Source organism: Rana temporaria, chromosome 1 (assembly GCF_905171775.1).
Source record: "Rana temporaria chromosome 1, aRanTem1.1, whole genome shotgun sequence".
NCBI lineage: Eukaryota > Metazoa > Chordata > Amphibia > Anura > Ranidae > Rana > Rana temporaria.
In genome coordinates, this window is record NC_053489.1 from 368203565 (window position 1) to 368220974 (window position 17410).

At 44.4% G+C, this 17410-nt stretch overlaps 1 protein-coding gene across 3 annotated transcripts in view; it reads right to left on the minus strand.

Moving 5' to 3' along the window:
• The window catches only part of TJP3 (tight junction protein 3), a 432362-nt gene that overhangs the window by 301806 nt on the left and 113146 nt on the right, over positions 1–17410 (minus strand). For all 3 annotated transcript variants that reach the window (XM_040322292.1, XM_040322285.1, XM_040322278.1), the window contains exons 3-4: positions 1445–1569; positions 1261–1363 (exon numbers count right to left, since the gene is read on the minus strand). In XM_040322292.1, the coding sequence (XP_040178226.1) occupies positions 1261–1363; positions 1445–1569 (228 nt within the window). The remainder of the gene's footprint in view (positions 1–1260; positions 1364–1444; positions 1570–17410) is intronic.

Below are 17410 nucleotides of genomic sequence, written 5' to 3' on the forward strand. Positions count from 1 at the left end.
AAGTGGTTGGAGGGAAGCTCCAGAATGGCAAAGATGTTTTTATTACAAATTATGTGAGCAGATTGCCGTTCCTCTTTAATGCCAGTGTTTTCCTCTAAATATAGGTGTGTGGCGATTGGCAGTGGTATGCCCCCCACGACATCAGTTCTGACAAAACGTCTAGGGGGCAGCCATCAATTGTGACATTGCCACGCTCTTCTTGACTAGGAAGTGTTTGGATCGCTTCCTGAGACTGGAGTTTTTATTAATATAAGCGTTTTTTTATATTCATGCGAGAGGTTAGCACTTTTAATAGTTTTATAAATGGTTTTATGCTCTGTGGTTGTCCTCTGCTTTTTTTCTATGTACCTATGATAGGTCTTCTCTGGTCAGATGAGACACCAGTATGAACATGTGGATCTGCAGCTTGTTGACACCAGATGAATGTATACACCTTTTGGTACAAGTGCACGTTACTCTTTTATTAATAATAGTCAATTTACTCAGGTAAGAGTCTTTTTTACCCAAGGTGGTGGCACAACACTGGTGTTTGGAACTGAGGATAGAAAGTCACAATCTCCAATTACAACTTTAACATTGGTAACCATGGGACTTTTACGATTTCTTCAGGATATAAACTATAAGTTTTGATTTAGCACGGCACGGTTTGTTTTCTAAATTAAGAAAGACCTGATGAACATGCACAAAATTATTCCAAAAATCAAGTTTGCTCATAGAAGTGCAATTCCATAGAAATGGGCATAAGCAATCTGTGCAATTGCATAAAAATAAAAAGCAGGATGAAAAAGTACATCCAGCCATGAAAATAATGAAGATACGATAGGGCAAGCATCACAAGCCAAGAAACACAACAGCGCTTACCAGAGGACGTGACCCTCTAATAAGAGTGGTCTATTGCGCTTTGTTTACAATAACCAAGCAATCGAGCCGGACCTCCTGGATATCCTCTCCTGTCACTGGATGATATGCGCCATAGGGATAAATGGATAAAAGCCAGAAAGTAAAGACCTCTTATCCAGCTCACCTTTAGACCATGCTGACCCTCCCGCCTGTACTCTGTACTGAGAATCACATGGAAGGTCTGCAGACATTGAGACTGTTTTGATTTATTCATCTCAATATGTACATACATTAGCACAGCAATTTTATTAACTGAATCTGCAATTTGGGACTAATTGGTATTACCAGCTGCTGTTTTTTTTATAGGTCCTTGTAGCCCAATTTTGTTTATTTAAAATTTTATGTAAAATAATGGCTTACCACATTGGCAGTCTTCGAACAGGACTTCAGTGTGTGAATTGCAAACGATGAGGTCATATTCTCCAATGAAACCCCATTCACCATCACAATGCGATCTCTTGTCCTGCAGAATTCATAATATATCAGCAGAAAATCAATGACCACAATGAAAATTATGCGGAAAAGATATAATAATTTTGCTTACTGTAATCTACCATCAGCAGGTCCGCCAGGAACAATGTCAGAAACAATGACCGAGTGATCGTTATCTTTGCTACTTGGATGGTCTCTGCCTCCACCAATGGCTATACCAAAGCCTTTTCTAGGGTCCTACATGAAATTTCATTACATGGAAGAAAATTATTATTTTTTTAAAGTTGTTTTCATTGTCTACACCACCAGTATATAGTCTATCAATTATATGCTCAAAATGTTGTTTCATGCAATTAATCTTCATAAAACATACAACTTGTGGTAAACCCACTATTCTAGAAACGATATGCATCTCCTTCACATTGTTTGCAATGTACCTTACTATGACCGCTTCTTCAGAAAATGCTATTTGAACCACTCTCATTCTGATCTTGCGTAGTTCCACAAAAGGTGAGGTTGAAAAAAGACACAAGTCCAACCTATGTGTGCGATATGTCAGTATTACCTTTTAGATCTCTGTATGTTGTGGTCATTCGTGTGCTTATCTAATAGTTTCTTGAAACTATCAATCCCAGGTTGATAGAGGGAAGTGATAAAGGGAAGTGTAACAGCCCTTGCGTGTGGCAGATAGCAAGGTCCCGCCGGCATGCAGATATGAAAGCCCAGCAAAGGAGCCCTTCAGATTGACACGGCAAGCCCCGCCAGTGTCCGTGATGTCACCGGATCTCTGACGGTACTCCCTGAAGGCCCGGAAGCCGGCGGAGAGGTGAGTACCAATCAAAAGAATTTTGATGGGTCAAAAAAATTTGGATCGATCAAAAAAATTTCAAGATTAAATCGAGGAATAGTTCATTTCCACAGCCCTAGTAAATTGAAATCATATCTCCTTCTCCAGAGAGAATAAGTTCAGCGCTCGCAACCTTTCCCCATAACCAATATCCTCCAGACCCTTTCTTGCCCTTTGTAGTCGCTCCATTTCCACTACATCCTTCCTGAGGACTGGTGCCCAGAACTGGACAGCATACTCTAGGTGCGGTCAGACCAGAGTCTTGTAAAGCAGGAGAATTGTTTTATCTCTGGATTTAATCCCCTTTTCAATGCATGCCAATATTCTGTTTGCTTTGTTAGCAGCAGCTTGGCATTGAATGTCATTGCTGAGCCTATCATCTACCAGGACCCACCCCCCCCCCCCCCCCCAAGTCCTTTTCCATCCTAGATTCCCCCAGAGGTTCTCCCCCAGTGAAAAGATTGCATCCATATTTTTGCCACCCTAATGCATTATTCTGAATTTTTTTACATTGAACAATTTGCCATGTAGTTGCCAACCCCATTAATTTGTTCAGATCTTTTTGCAAGGTTCCCACAGCCTGCGGAGAATTTATTGCCCTGCTTAGCTTGGTATCGTCCGCGAATACGGAGATTGAACCGTTAACCTCAACCTCCAGGTCATTTATGAACAAATTAAACATGATTGGTCCCAGCACAGAACCCTGGGGGACACCACTACCCACCCCTGACTATACGAGTACTCCCCATTTATCACCACCCTCTGAACTTGCCCTTGAAGCCAGTTTTCAATCCATGTACTCACCCTATGGTCCATGCCAACGGACCTTATTTTGTACAGTAAACGTTTATGAGGAACTGTGTCAAATGCTCTTGCAAAATCCAGATACACCACGTCTATGGGCCTTCCTTTATCTAGATGGCAACTCACATCCTCATAGAAGGTTAATAGATTGGTTTGGCAAGAACGATTCTTCATGAATCCATGCCGATTACTGCCAATGATACTCGTCTCATTACTAAAATCTTGTACATAGTCCCTTATCCCCTCCAATAGCTTACTATTGAGGTTAGGCTAACCGGTCTTATTCCCAGGGATGCATTTTGGGCTCTTTTTAAATATTGGTGCTACATTGGCTTTTCTCCAATCAGCTAGTACCATTCCCATCAGTGCACGGTCTGTAAAAATTAGGAACAATGGTCTGGCAATTACTTGACCGAGTTCCCAAAAGTACCCTTGGGTGCAAGCCACCTGGTCCCAGTGATAAATGTTAAGTTTCCCAAGTCTAATTTTAATTCTGCCCTGTCAACCATGTAGGTGTTTCCAGTGATGTGTCATGAGGATAAACATTGCAGTTTTGGTTACTGAAGCCCCCCCCCCCCCAACCCAGATTCCCTCATGAAGACAGACTAAAATGAAGACTAGAAAAAAATAACCTTAGCCATCATTAGCCACCTTAGCCATAACATACCCACATCCTTTGTAACCAGATGTCCTTCCTCATAATTTATGGGGCAAATATGGTCCCTTTTTTACATACTTAAAGAATTTCTTGGGGGTTTTTTTTCTCTCCTCTGCTGTGTCTTTCATGTTCTAACTAAAAAGTCTGAATGCTGATGATGATCCCTTAACCTTGTATCTTTTGAAGGCCTTCTTTGCTTTTATATGCATTTTTACATTGGAGTCAAGACATCCAGGACTTTTGTTTGCCCTTTTAAATGTATTACCCAATGGGATGCATTGGCTAATGTCCTTATTTAATATGCTTTGAAAGCAAACCCATCTCTCCTCCGTGTTCTTTGTTCCTAAGATTTTATCCCAGTTTATGGCTTATAGCAAGTTTCCCAACTTAGGGAAGTTGGCTCTCTTGAAATTTAGTGTCTATGTATTGTCCTTACGTTTCCTATTTGTGTGATTTATACTGAAGCCAATTGACCTGTGATCGCCGTTCCCTAAATTGTCCCATATTTCCACATCCGTGATCAGGTCTGCATTGTTGGTAATCAGTAGATCCAGTAACTTTATTTTTAGTTGATGCGTCTACCATCTGACCCATGAAATTGTCCTGCAAGACACTTAGGAACTGGCGAGCCTTAGTTGAATGCATGGTTCCCTCCGCCCAGCATGTCTGAATAATTAAAATCCCCCATTACAATAACCCTTCCCCATTTTTGCTGCTAACCCAAATTGTGATAGGAGAGCCGTCTCCCCCTCCTCCCTCAGGTTAGGGGACCTATAGCATACTTTCATTACTATTTTCCCCTTCACTTCATCCCTTTGGATTCCACCTCCTACTTAGCTCCCTTAGTGATGTCATCTCTCACATTCACTTGTACATTATTCTTGATATATAGGCATACCCCTCCCCCTTTTTACCCTCTCTATTCTCGTGATAAAGGATATACCCTTAAACGGTTGCCAGACAATCATGAGAGCTGTTGAACCAGGTCTCTGAAATTCCCACAAAATCTAAATCCTCCTTGTACAACATCATCTCTAGTTAACCCATATTGTCCACCAGTCTCCTGGCATTGGTGAACATGCCACATCTGCCTAAGAAATGTAGGAAGTTCTTGTTTGCATACTTCTTTTAGGTTATTAATCCAAAGTATTGAGGGAATAATGTTGGTATTGTAGCCAAAAAACTGCAATTTAAAGACTATGAAGGCAGCAATGGCAACCTTTTCTATAAGGAAAGGCTTATTCTAATTGGCCACTTTACAGTGTAAGTAAAACAAATGAATAGTGTGTAACAGACCTGCAACTAATAGCTAGATATTGGATTTATAGAAATAAAATGATTTCCAATTGATTTTGGAACAAAAGTCTCCTAAAAAAAAAAAAAGTTAGACGTGGACTTTTCAAAACACTATTGTAAGAGACAAAAAAAGAGAAAAACAGCACACATTTGTAACTGCCTATTTTATGAAATACAATAAGACAGATAGTGAAAATAATTCAATCTCCCAATTCTTTTTTCAGATGCATCCATCTGTAAGATCTTGGAGAGACTCATCTTGTGAGCTGTAGGACACCTACTTTGGGATCACTCATATCCCCTAGTTTATTCTGTTTTACAGAGGGAGGTGGTAGGGCTTTATCCTACAAAGGTTCCTATTAGTGTGGAACAAACATGTAGATACGTTCAAGGACACATAAAAAAAAAAAAAACACAGAAGTATGTTCTTTAGTGACTGGAGAAACCGATCCCATAAAACAATCCACTGTGGTAGATCTAGTGTGGATTATACAATGATAAGCACCATTTGTTCCTTACCGTATATAGAGTGTACTAGTTTCCCCTTACACACCAGGATAGGATGACAATGCAAACAAATTATAATATTTAACAACTCTCTATGGTATCCCGTCACTGCACACGGTTAATATGACAGGGTTTAGGTTTTTTATTGGAGTAGAAAAAGTTATAAAACCTGTAAGAGAAGGTGATCTCCATAAAAAGATGCTGGAACAAGAGGCATGGTGGATACACAAGCTTTACACATAGATTCCAAATGGATTGAATCAGTGATATAAGTCTAAGATAAGAACAGATGAGACCCGTTTCCATCATGCAGACACAGATGGTGAAGTTTCAGTACTCAGCAGAGATGTAACAGTTTTGATGGGTTTAAGCACCTGGGAGAACCTCCTCTGCCACTCTCACATCAGACAGGGTGATGATGTCTGACATTTTTCCTTAGGGTCTTGTCGGTCAATGCAGAGTATATAGAAGCCTGCTGCTCCAGATAACGCTCCAACATATCATAAGTGGAGTTCCACCTTGTTGGGACATCATGTATGAGCTTATGAGTAGGTAGCTTTAACATTTCTTGCTTTGTCTTAAGCACATGATCATCTGTTCTTCGATGGAAGCAAAAAAAACACCTTCCTGATCATCCCAAGGAGGCAGTCCATCCTATTGACTAGGGATGAGCCGAACATACCCGGGTTCGGTTCGCATCAGAACGTTCGAACAGACCGCGGGTTCGCGCGAACATTTAGAACCCCATTGAAGTCTATGGGACTCGAACGTTCGAATTCAAAAACGATCATTTTAAAGACCAATATTCAATTTAATGTTGGTAAACGTCTTTCAGAACCCGGGTCTTGCCCCAGGGAACATGTATCAATCGAAAAAAATATTTTAAAAACGGACGTTTTTGCGGAGCAGCGATTTTAATGATGTTTAAAGTGAAAAAAAAAAAAATGAAAAATTCCTTCAAATATCACACCTGCTGTGTGTCTCTAGTAGTGGCACATGTTTAGAAATGTCCCTACACAACATTAAATTATTATAAGAACAAAGTAATTTAATACTGGTTGCGCACGTGCTGTGTGGGAACAATATCTCGATTATTTTAGGGGTGGTGGGGGGGTGGCATTATCTTTTTGGGAAAGCAAAATTGTAGAAAAAAGGGCACCCCTCAAACATACTGTAATTGGAGCGCAACAAGGAGCCACGTGCAAAGTATTGCATCAAAAATTGTTATTAGGCGCCCTTGTTACACAGGGGCATAAAAATGTGTCCGTAGGCGCAACATAACACTGCAACCCCTCCCAATATCTGTAATTGGAGCGCAACAAGGAGCCACGTGCAAAGTATTGCATCAAAAATTGTTATTAGGCGCCCCTGTTACACAGGGGCATAAAAATGTGTCCGTAGGCGCAACATAACACTGCAACCCCTCCCAATATCTGTAATTGGAGCGCAACAAGGAGCCACGTGCAAAGTATTGCATCAAAAATTGTTATTAGGCGCCCCTGTTACACAGGGGCATAAAAATGTGTCCGTAGGCGCAACATAACACTGCAACCCCTCCCAATATCTGTAATTGGAGCGCAACAAGGAGCCACGTGCAAAGTATTGCATCAAAAATTGTTATTAGGCGCCCCTGTTACACAGGGGCATAAAAATGTGTCCGTAGGCGCAACATAACACTGCAACCCCTCCCAATATCTGTAATTGGAGCGCAACAAGGAGCCACGTGCAAAGTATTGCATCAACAATTGTTATTAGGCGCCCTTGTTACACAGGGGCATAAAAATGTGTCCATAGGCGCAACATAACACTGCAACCCCTCCCAATATCTGTAATTGGAGCGCAACAAGGAGCCACGTGCAAAGTATTGCATCAAAAATTGTTATTAGGCGCCCCTGTTACACAGGGGCATAAAAATGTGTCCGTAGGCGCAACATAACACTGCAACCCCTCCCAATATCTGTAATTGGAGCGCAACAAGGAGCCACGTGCAAAGTATTGCATCAAAAATTGTTATTAGGCGCCCCTGTTACACAGGGGCACAAAAATTGTGCCTTAGGCCACGTGCAAAGTATTGCATCAAAAATTGTTATTAGACGCCCCTGTTACACAGGGGCACAAAAATTGTGCCTTAGGCCACATGCAAAGTATTGCATCAAAAATTGTTATTAGACACCCCTGTTACACAGGGGCAGAAAAATTATGCCTTAGGCCACGTGCAAAGTATTGCATCAAAAATTGTTATTAGGCGCCCCTGTTACACAGGGGCATAAAAATGTGTCCGTAGGCGCAACATAACACTGCAACCCCTCCCAATATCTGTAATTGGAGCGCAACAAGGAGCCACGTGCAAAGTATTGCATCAAAAATTGTTATTAGGCGCCCCTGTTACACAGGGGCATAAAAAGGTGTCCGTAGGCGCAACATAACACTGCAACCCCTCCCAATATCTGTAATTGGAGCGCAACAAGGAGCCACGTGCAAAGTATTGCATCAAAAATTGTTATTAGGCGCCCCTGTTACACAGGGGCATAAAAATGTGTCCGTAGGCGCAACATAACACTGCAACCCCTCCCAATATCTGTAATTGGAGCGCAACAAGGAGCCACGTGCAAAGTATTGCATCAAAAATTGTTATTAGGCGCCCCTGTTACACAGGGGCACAAAAATTGTGCCTTAGGCCACGTGCAAAGTATTGCATCAAAAATTGTTATTAGACGCCCCTGTTACACAGGGGCACAAAAATTGTGCCTTAGGCCACATGCAAAGTATTGCATCAAAAATTGTTATTAGACACCCCTGTTACACAGGGGCAGAAAAATTATGCCTTAGGCCACGTGCAAAGTATTGCATCAAAAATTGTTATTAGGCGCCCCTGTTACACAGGGGCATAAAAATGTGTCCGTAGGCGCAACATAACACTGCAACCCCTCCCAATATCTGTAATTGGAGCGCAACAAGGAGCCACGTGCAAAGTATTGCATCAAAAATTGTTATTAGGCGCCCCTGTTACACAGGGGCATAAAAAGGTGTCCGTAGGCGCAACATAACACTGCAACCCCTCCCAATATCTGTAATTGGAGCGCAACAAGGAGCCACGTGCAAAGTATTGCATCAAAAATTGTTATTAGGCGCCCCTGTTACACAGGGGCATAAAAATGTGTCCGTAGGCGCAACATAACACTGCAACCCCTCCCAATATCTGTAATTGGAGCGCAACAAGGAGCCACGTGCAAAGTATTGCATCAAAAATTGTTATTAGGCGCCCCTGTTACACAGGGGCACAAAAATTGTGCCTTAGGCCACATGCAAAGTATTGCATCAAAAATTATTAGACGCCCATGTTACACAGGGGCACAAAAATTGTGCCTTAGGCCACATGCAAAGTATTGCATCAAAAATTGTTATTAGACACCCCTGTTACACAGGGGCACAAAAATTAGGCCTTAGGCCACGTGCAAAGTATTGCATAAAAAATTGTTATTAGGCGCCCCTGTTAAACAGGGGCAGAAAAATTAGGCCTTAGGCACTGGTGGCGGAGCACAGAAAAACAAAATTTCTTACTAGCTAACAGCATGAAAAGTGAGGAGGAGAAGGATATTCCATCAGCAGCACAACAGGACAGTCACTCAGCATCAGCAGTCTCAAAGGGATCTGATATTTCAACACAAAATTCTTATTCAGTAACATCAGCATCAGGTGCTTGGTAGCCGGTGTTGATCCAAGCCTGATTCATTTTGATGAAGGTCAGTCGATCAACAGAGTCGGTGGAGAGGCGTACCCTGTGATCGGTCACAAAGCCTCCAGCAGCACTGAATGTGCGTTCTGAAAGAACACTGGATGCAGGGCAAGCCAGTAGCTCAATTGCGTACTGTGCAAGCTCTGGCCAGTGATCCATCCTCAAGACCCAGTAAGCCAGAGGATTTTTCGTGGGGAAGGTGTCCAAGTCGGATCTTGCCGCTAGGTATTCCCGGACCATGTAAACCAGACGCTGGCGATGGTTGCTGGAACCGGTCAGACCTTGGGGCTGCGGACTAAAAAATTGTCTGAACGCATCGGTCAGACGGCCACCTTCTCCACCGCTCCTTCTCTGACTCACCGAAGCCTCAGCAAGACGTTGTCCAGGGCCAGGTTTTGGTAATCCCCCCGGTTCTGGGAACGCATTGCACAGACCCTTCTGCAAGGCCTCCCGCAGTAGTTTCATCTTCTGCTCCCTCTGCGATGGCAACATAAGATCCGTTACCTTACTCTTGTAACGTGGATCAAGGAGAGTTGCCAGCCAGTAATGATCCCTCTCCTTGATAGCACGTACACGAGGATCCTTACGCAGGCTTTGCAGGATCAGGGAGGCCATGCAGCGTAGGTTTGCAGAGGCATTCGGGGCACAGTCCTCTGGGTCACTGAGGACGACAGGATCCTCAGCCACCTCATCCAAGCCACGTAAAAGTCCACGTGTTCCTTGGGACTGTAAATGATCCCTTGAAGACTGCTGCTGTTGATGCTGAGTGCTAGGCTTCACCTCCATGCTGCTGATACAATCCTCCTCCTCCTCCTCTTCCTCATCCTCCTCCTCCTCTTCCTGTGTTCCAGGTGGGCAAGCAGGAACAGTGTCTGGATAAAGGGGGCCTTGAGAGGTAAGGAAGTCCTCCTCTTCCTCCCTCTGTTCTGCCTCAAGGGCCCTGTCCATTATTCCACGTAGGGTGTGCTCCAACATGTGAATAAGCGGGACAGTATCACTGATGCATGCACTGTCACTGCTCACCATCCTCGTGGCCTCCTCAAATGGTGACAGGACAGTGCATGCATCCCTGATCAAGGCCCACTGGCGTGGTGAAAAAAAACCAAGCTCCCCTGAGCCAGTTCTGCTGCCATATTGGCACAGGTACTCATTGATGGCCCTCTGCTGCGTGTGCAGCCGCTGCAGCATGGCCAACGTAGAGTTCCATCTGGTGGGCATGTCACAGATTAGGCGGTTCTTGGGCAGGTTGTATTCCCTCTGGAGGTCTGTCAGCCGAGCAGTGGCATTATATGACCTCCGGAAATGCACACAGACTTTCCTGGCCTGCCTCAGGACATCCTGTAAGCCAGGGTACCTGCCCAAGAACCGCTGCACCACCAAATTGAGAACATGCGCAAAACAGGGCACATGGGTGAGTTTTCCACGTCGCAGGGCAGAGAGGAGGTTGGTGCCATTATCGCTGACCACCATTTCAGGCTTCAGCTGGCGTGGCGTCAACCACCTCTGAGCCTGCCCCTGCAGAGCTGAAAGAACCTCTTCCCCAGTATGGCTCCGGTCTCCCAAGCACACCAGCTCTAGGACCGCATGGCATCTCTTGGCCTGCATTCCTGCGTAGCCCGTCGTACGCCTACGGAGCACGGCTGGTTCTGAGCCAACATCACCACAGGAAGAGGCCACAGAGGAAGAAGAAGAGGGGGTGGAGGAGAGAGGTGTGTCACAAGCAGTTGTAGTGTTTTGGAGGCGTGGTGGTGGAACAACCTCCAAAACTACTGTACCTTGACCTGCGTCCTTCCCAGCTGCCAGCAGAGTCACCCAATGGGCCGTAAAAGACAGGTAACGTCCCTGTCCATGCCTGCTTGACCATGAGTCAGCGGTAAGATGCACCTTACCACTGACCGCCCTGTCCAGCGAGGTATGGACATTGCCTTCCACATGCCGGTAGAGAGCCGGAATCGCCTTCCGTGAAAAAAAGTGGCGTTTGGGTACTTGCCACTGAGGTACTGCACATTCCACAAACTCACGGAAGGGGGCAGAATCTACCAACTGAAAAGGTAGCAGTTGAAGTGCTAGCAATTTTGCTAAGCTAGCATTCAACCGCTGGGCATGTGGATGGCTGGGAGCGTACTTCTTTCGGCGCTGCAGCAGCTGGGGCAGGGAAATTTGTCTGGTAATATCAGTAGATTGGCCGGATGTACTACCACTACTACGTTGTGACACACCTATTTCTACACCTTCGGTGCAGGCTGCAGAGAGGACTGGGGGTCTAGTGGGGTTTGAGGTCACAGAAGGGCAAGGGGAGGACCGCTTTGGTCTTTGGTGTGGGTCTTTCTGGTATGCCTGCCAACGAGCTGCATGGCAGGTCGACATATGTCTGGACAAGCATGTGGTGCCCAAGCGGGTGATGTTTTGGCCACGCGAGATACGCTTGAGACATGTTGCAAACAGCAAAGGTAGGATCTGATGAACAGGTTTCAAAAAAGGCCCACACCAAAGAACTTTTGCTGTACCGTTGAGACACAGCAGCGCCACGTAATGCAGTTGGTGTACTGCCCTTAAGCTGACCCCTGGAGGGCTTCCTGCCTCTTTGAAGATGTACCTGTGCCTCGTCCTCTTCCTCCTCCTCCTCTCTCCTACCAGGCACCCAGGTAGAGTCAATGACCTCATCATCCCCTCCCTCCTCATCATCACTGGCGACAACCTGGCAGTATGCTCCAGCTGGGGGAACATCACTCCCAGATTGTTGTCCCTCTCGGCCACCCCCTCTCCCTGGGCTCACATCAATGCCTTCCTCTATCAGTGTTCCGTCATCGGAGTCTTCAAAACGCTGCGCATCTTCAGCTAGCATGTACCCAACACTGTGTTGAAACAGTTCGGGGGACTCCTCAGGAGGACACGGTGGGACTAGGGAAGGATTGTGTGATCCCATTGTGCAGAGGGTAGAGGACGCCTTGGCAGCTGCTTTGCCAGACAAACTATAATCAGTCTGTGTGAGAGAGGATGAGGAGGATGAGGACGGCTTGGTCATCCACTCAACTAATTTCTCAGCATGTTGAGGCTCAACACGGCCAGCTCCCGAAAAGAAGGACGAGCGGCCACGGCCACGTGCTGAAGAGGATGCACCACATCCATCACCAGCGTTACCTCTAGATGCAGAGCCTGCTTGCCCTCGTGACTCTCTGCCTCTCTTTGTCCTTCCAGCCATAGTTATGCGTTCAGGTGTTATGTAACAAAATAGTCGCTGTCACACCAACTGCGTTCAGATGGTATTAAACAGCAACCACACAGTAAGAGCGACTTGGCTCAAGTGTAAAGTAACAAAATAGTCGCAGTCACACCAACTGCGTTCAGATGGTATTAAACAGCAACCACACAGTAAGAGCGACTTGGCTCAAGTGTAAAGTAACAAAATAGTCGCTGTCACACCAACTGCTTTCAGATGGTATTAAACAGCAACCACACAGTAAGAGCGACTTGGCTCAAGTGTAAAGTAACAAAATAGTCGCTGTCACACCAACTGCGTTCAGATGGTATTAAACAGCAACCACACAGTAAGAGCGACTTGGCTCAAGTGTAAAGTAACAAAATAGTCGCAGTCACACCAACTGCGTTCAGATGGTATTAAACAGCAACCACACAGTAAGAGCGACTTGGCTCAAGTGTTATGTAACAAAATAGTCGCTGTCACACCAACTGCGTTCAGATGGTATTAAACAGCAACCACACAGTAAGAGCGACTTGGCTCAAGTGTAAAGTAACAAAATAGTCGCAGTCACACCAACTGCGTTCAGATGGTATTAAACAGCAACCACACAGTAAGAGCGACTTGGCTCAAGTGTAAAGTAACAAAATAGTCGCTGTCACACCAACTGCTTTCAGATGGTATTAAACAGCAACCACACAGTAAGAGCGACTTGGCTCAAGTGTAAAGTAACAAAATAGTCGCAGTGACACCAACTGCCTTTAGTTGCTATTAAACAGCACGCACGCAGTAATAGCGACTGCGGTCAAATGCGATTTAACAGCACGCACGCAGTGACACCAACTGCCTTTAGTTGCTATTAAACAGCACGCACGCAGTAATAGCGACTGCGGTCTAATGCGATTTAACAGCACGCACGCAGTGACACCAACTGCCTTTAGTTGCTATTAAACAGCACGCACGCAGTAATAGCCACTGCGGTCAAATGCGATTTAACAGCACGCACGCAGTGACACCAACTGCCTTTAGTTGCTATTAAACAGCACGCACGCAGTAATAGCGACTGCGGTCAAATGCGATTTAACAGCACGCACGCAGTGACACCAACTGCCTTTAGTTGCTATTAAACAGCACGCACGCAGTAATAGCAACTGCGGTCTAATGCGATTTAACAGCACGCACGCAGTGACACCAACTGCCTTTAGTTGCTATTAAACAGCACGCACGCAGTAATAGCGACTGCGGTCAAATGCGATTTAACAGCACGCACGCAGTGACACCAACTGCCTTTAGTTGCTATTAAACAGCACGCACGCAGTAATAGCCACTGCGGTCAAATGCGATTTAACAGCACGCACGCAGTGACACCAACTGCCTTTAGTTGCTATTAAACAGCACGCACGCAGTAATAGCCACTGCGGTCAAATGCGATTTAACAGCACGCACGCAGTGAAACCAACTGCCTTTAGTTGCTATTAAACAGCACGCACGCAGTAATAGCCACTGCGGTCAAATGCGATTTAACAGCACGCACGCAGTGACACCAACTGCCTTTAGTTGCTATTAAACAGCACGCACGCAGTAATAGCGACTGCGTTTCTGTGCAATTCAATAGCCCAGTTGCATTAACAGCGACTGCGCTTCTGTGCAAATAAATTGCACACGTGCAGTAACAGGTAATGCGTCTGTGTGTGCAATTAACTAGCACACGTTAAATAACACAGAATAATTATATTTAAAGTAAATCCCTAATGCAGGCAATACAACACGTTAGAGCGCTGCATGTAGAACAATCTCCTGCCTGACAGATACTAATAGATAAACTAGCTGAGCTGTACAGTTTATAAATATATTGACAACGCCTAAGGATGTGAATATATTCTCTACAAACTGTACTTTTAACTATACTGACTACACTTCCTACTCTATCTATCTATCTATCTATCTATCTATCTAGTTAAGACACTGTGTCTCTATCTCTTTATCTCTCTCTGTCTGACTGACTGATCTTCTCTAGAACCGCCAACACACTACACTAGGCAGCCGTGCAGGCTGCCTTTTATAGTGGGGGGCATGTACTAAATCCCCCTGAGCCATAATTGGCCAAAGCCACCCTGGCTTTGGCCAATTATGGCTCTTCGTTTTTTGAGCGCTGTGATTGGCCAAGCATGCGGGACATACAGCATGCTTGGCCAATCATCAGCGCTCAACGCCCCAGTGAATTATGGGACGTTTTGTGTCATTCGAATTTGGCGCGAACGACCCGTTTTGTTCGATTTTCGACAAACGATCGAACGAGCGATGTTCGATTCGAACATACGTTCGAATCGAACGCGGAGCTCATCCCTACTATTGACAGATTCCCTTCTGTGATGTCAAATTCACTACATGTGCAAAGCACCCTATCTGTGGGCCCAGTCCTGCCTCATTCACTGCATTTATTAGATTTTTGGCATTATCAGTTGTGACTGGAATATTAGTAGCAGTACTGGGCCTCTTTATCTTCCATTCCTCCACTGCGTGTCAGTACCTGCGCAAGATGAGTACTTGTGTGACTCTCGTAGAGGGGGAGTGTCTGCAGCACCAAACCCCCAGTCTGCTGTGATGAAATTATAGTCACATAGCTGTTCGTTCCCCTGGACGTCCACCCATCTGTCGCGAGCGCAACAGAGGATGCTCAGGATAGTTCATCCACAACTTTTTTCTTCTCCTGCTCATAAAGATCTGGCAAAATCTTTTCGCTAAAGTGGGTGCGCGACGGGATGTCGTAATATGGCTCAAGCACTTTCAGCATATGTTTAAAGCTCTCGTTTTGCACAACCGAATATGGCCTCATGTGTGCAGCTTTAAACACACCGATAGCGTTTGCGATGGCTTTAGCAACAAGGGGCTGCTTAAATGCCAAGGTGATAAGCGGTTGTTGAGCAGCTTTCATTTTCACTCCTGTCAGTTAAACACCGGGGTGAGGTCGCTTCAAATGCATGGCCATGCTTGATGAGTTTCCACTGTCATATATGGCTTTTTTGTGCCACAGTGCCTACACACTGTCATGGTTTTATCCACTAACCACTTTCCTTCATCATTATATTTGACAGGGAAGCCAAAATGCTCCCATACAGGGGATTTAAATGACGCGGGGCGTTCAAGCTCCTCCGTTACTCTGCTTGCCATGACCACGCTGTGTGTGGACTGAAAATGTGCACAACTTTTTTTTTTTAAGAAATCAATCCGTGAATCACGTGTGTGCCGAATCGAAGATATTGATCCGAACGGATCACGGATCAATGACGATCCGTTGCACCACTACAGAGTACAGAGTCCCAGTAGAGGGCTTTTTTTGTGTATGGGCTTTAAGAGAGGCATCCTTTGTAGAGGACACCCATGCATGCTATCCCTCTGCAGTGTACGCCGTATTGTGTCACGGAAATCACCCCAGTTTGGCTTTCTACTTTAGCCAACTGCTGTGAAATTGCATGGCGATTTTCTTCAACCCTTCTTATCAGAAGACGCTCCTGCCAAGGTGTTAACTTCCGTGGATGGCCTGAATGTCTGCAAAATTGTATCACTTTTGCTACAGTATTCTGACTGTAAAATAAAGCTTTGTGGATCTCCTTGTAGCCTTTACCTTTGTGTAAAGAAATAATTTTTTTTCTCGGGCCTTGTGACATTTCTCTTCGATGTGGTGCCATTGCTGACAGCATAAAATGGGAAGGGGTTGTCTTTGTTAAAGTGGTTGTATACCCTGTACAACCACTTTTCCCTACAGTTAAGCCCATAATAAAGCTTACCTGTAGGTTACCGGAAATATATCCTAAACCTCTACAGTTTAGGACATCTCCGCCATATACCCCAGCATAATCGGCGCATGCGCTCTGAAGGGCATGATCTATGCAGTTTCTATAGGGCTTGTGCCATGACCGTCGACTCATGAGCGGAAGTGACGTTACTCGACTCCGGCCAATAGTGGAGCCAGAATCCACAGCCCCGAAAGGAAGAGGGGTTGAAGATGGACGCAATTACACAGCGGGACATCTCTGACATTGCGGGCTTCTTCTGCAGGTAAGTGGCGCATAATGGGCTAGTATGCAATGCATACAATTATACTTTTACTTTGCAGGGAACAAAGAGGAAGTAAAACCCATCAGCGTTTACTTCCTCTTTAAGCAGCACCATTTTATAATCAACCGTCTGCTGGACACCTGTAATTAGGCTCACCTGTATTTGAATTCTTGTTAATTAGAATTTTGCTGTCTAAAATTTAGCTTTGCTCATAAGACTTTCATTGGAGTGTATTAATTTTTGCAACATGGTCTTAAATGACTTTGTTAGGAAAAATACTTTGTGTGTGCAAATTTACAAAATGTCAGAACATTTAGGGTTAAAATGTTCTCATTTATAAATAATGAAAATTAGGGTAGCCATTTTCCCTCTAAAAGTTGAAATTAAGTTCACTGTCTCTAAAGAAGAGGTTTTTCTGTCTTACAAAGAGACTGTGAGAGTCTTATCTGTATTTTATCCCAGACCATACATTAAAGGTTTGAACACTTGGTAAAATAAACAAGATAAGGGGAGATTCTACAGACAATGTACGAGCCCACATAAATTATCGTTGCATGAACGAAACAAGAGGGCTTAGTCATAAAATAGGCCATTGTATTGTGCATTTTAAATAATAATGTTTCTTTCATAGTATGTGTATCTGTATTAGTCAACTGTTACCAATAAAATTTATATTTTAAGATTTAATATCTCAAAGCTATGATAAGAGTTAAGTAAGAGTTCTTTTGACCAGAATTGATAATAAACATTTATTAGAGCTTATACAAAGTCTAATCTAACACACAGAACCTATCTATAGTCTCAAACAAGACCGTAGGTTAAAATACATACATTTACATGAAGGAATATAAAGCATATTCCTCTAAAACATTATAGTACAAGAATGTGCAGTTGCTACATGCAAGTATGCCTATACCATAGTTACCCTTTAGACTCATCCTTCCATAAAGTGAGCTCCCTCTCCCTCTGCAG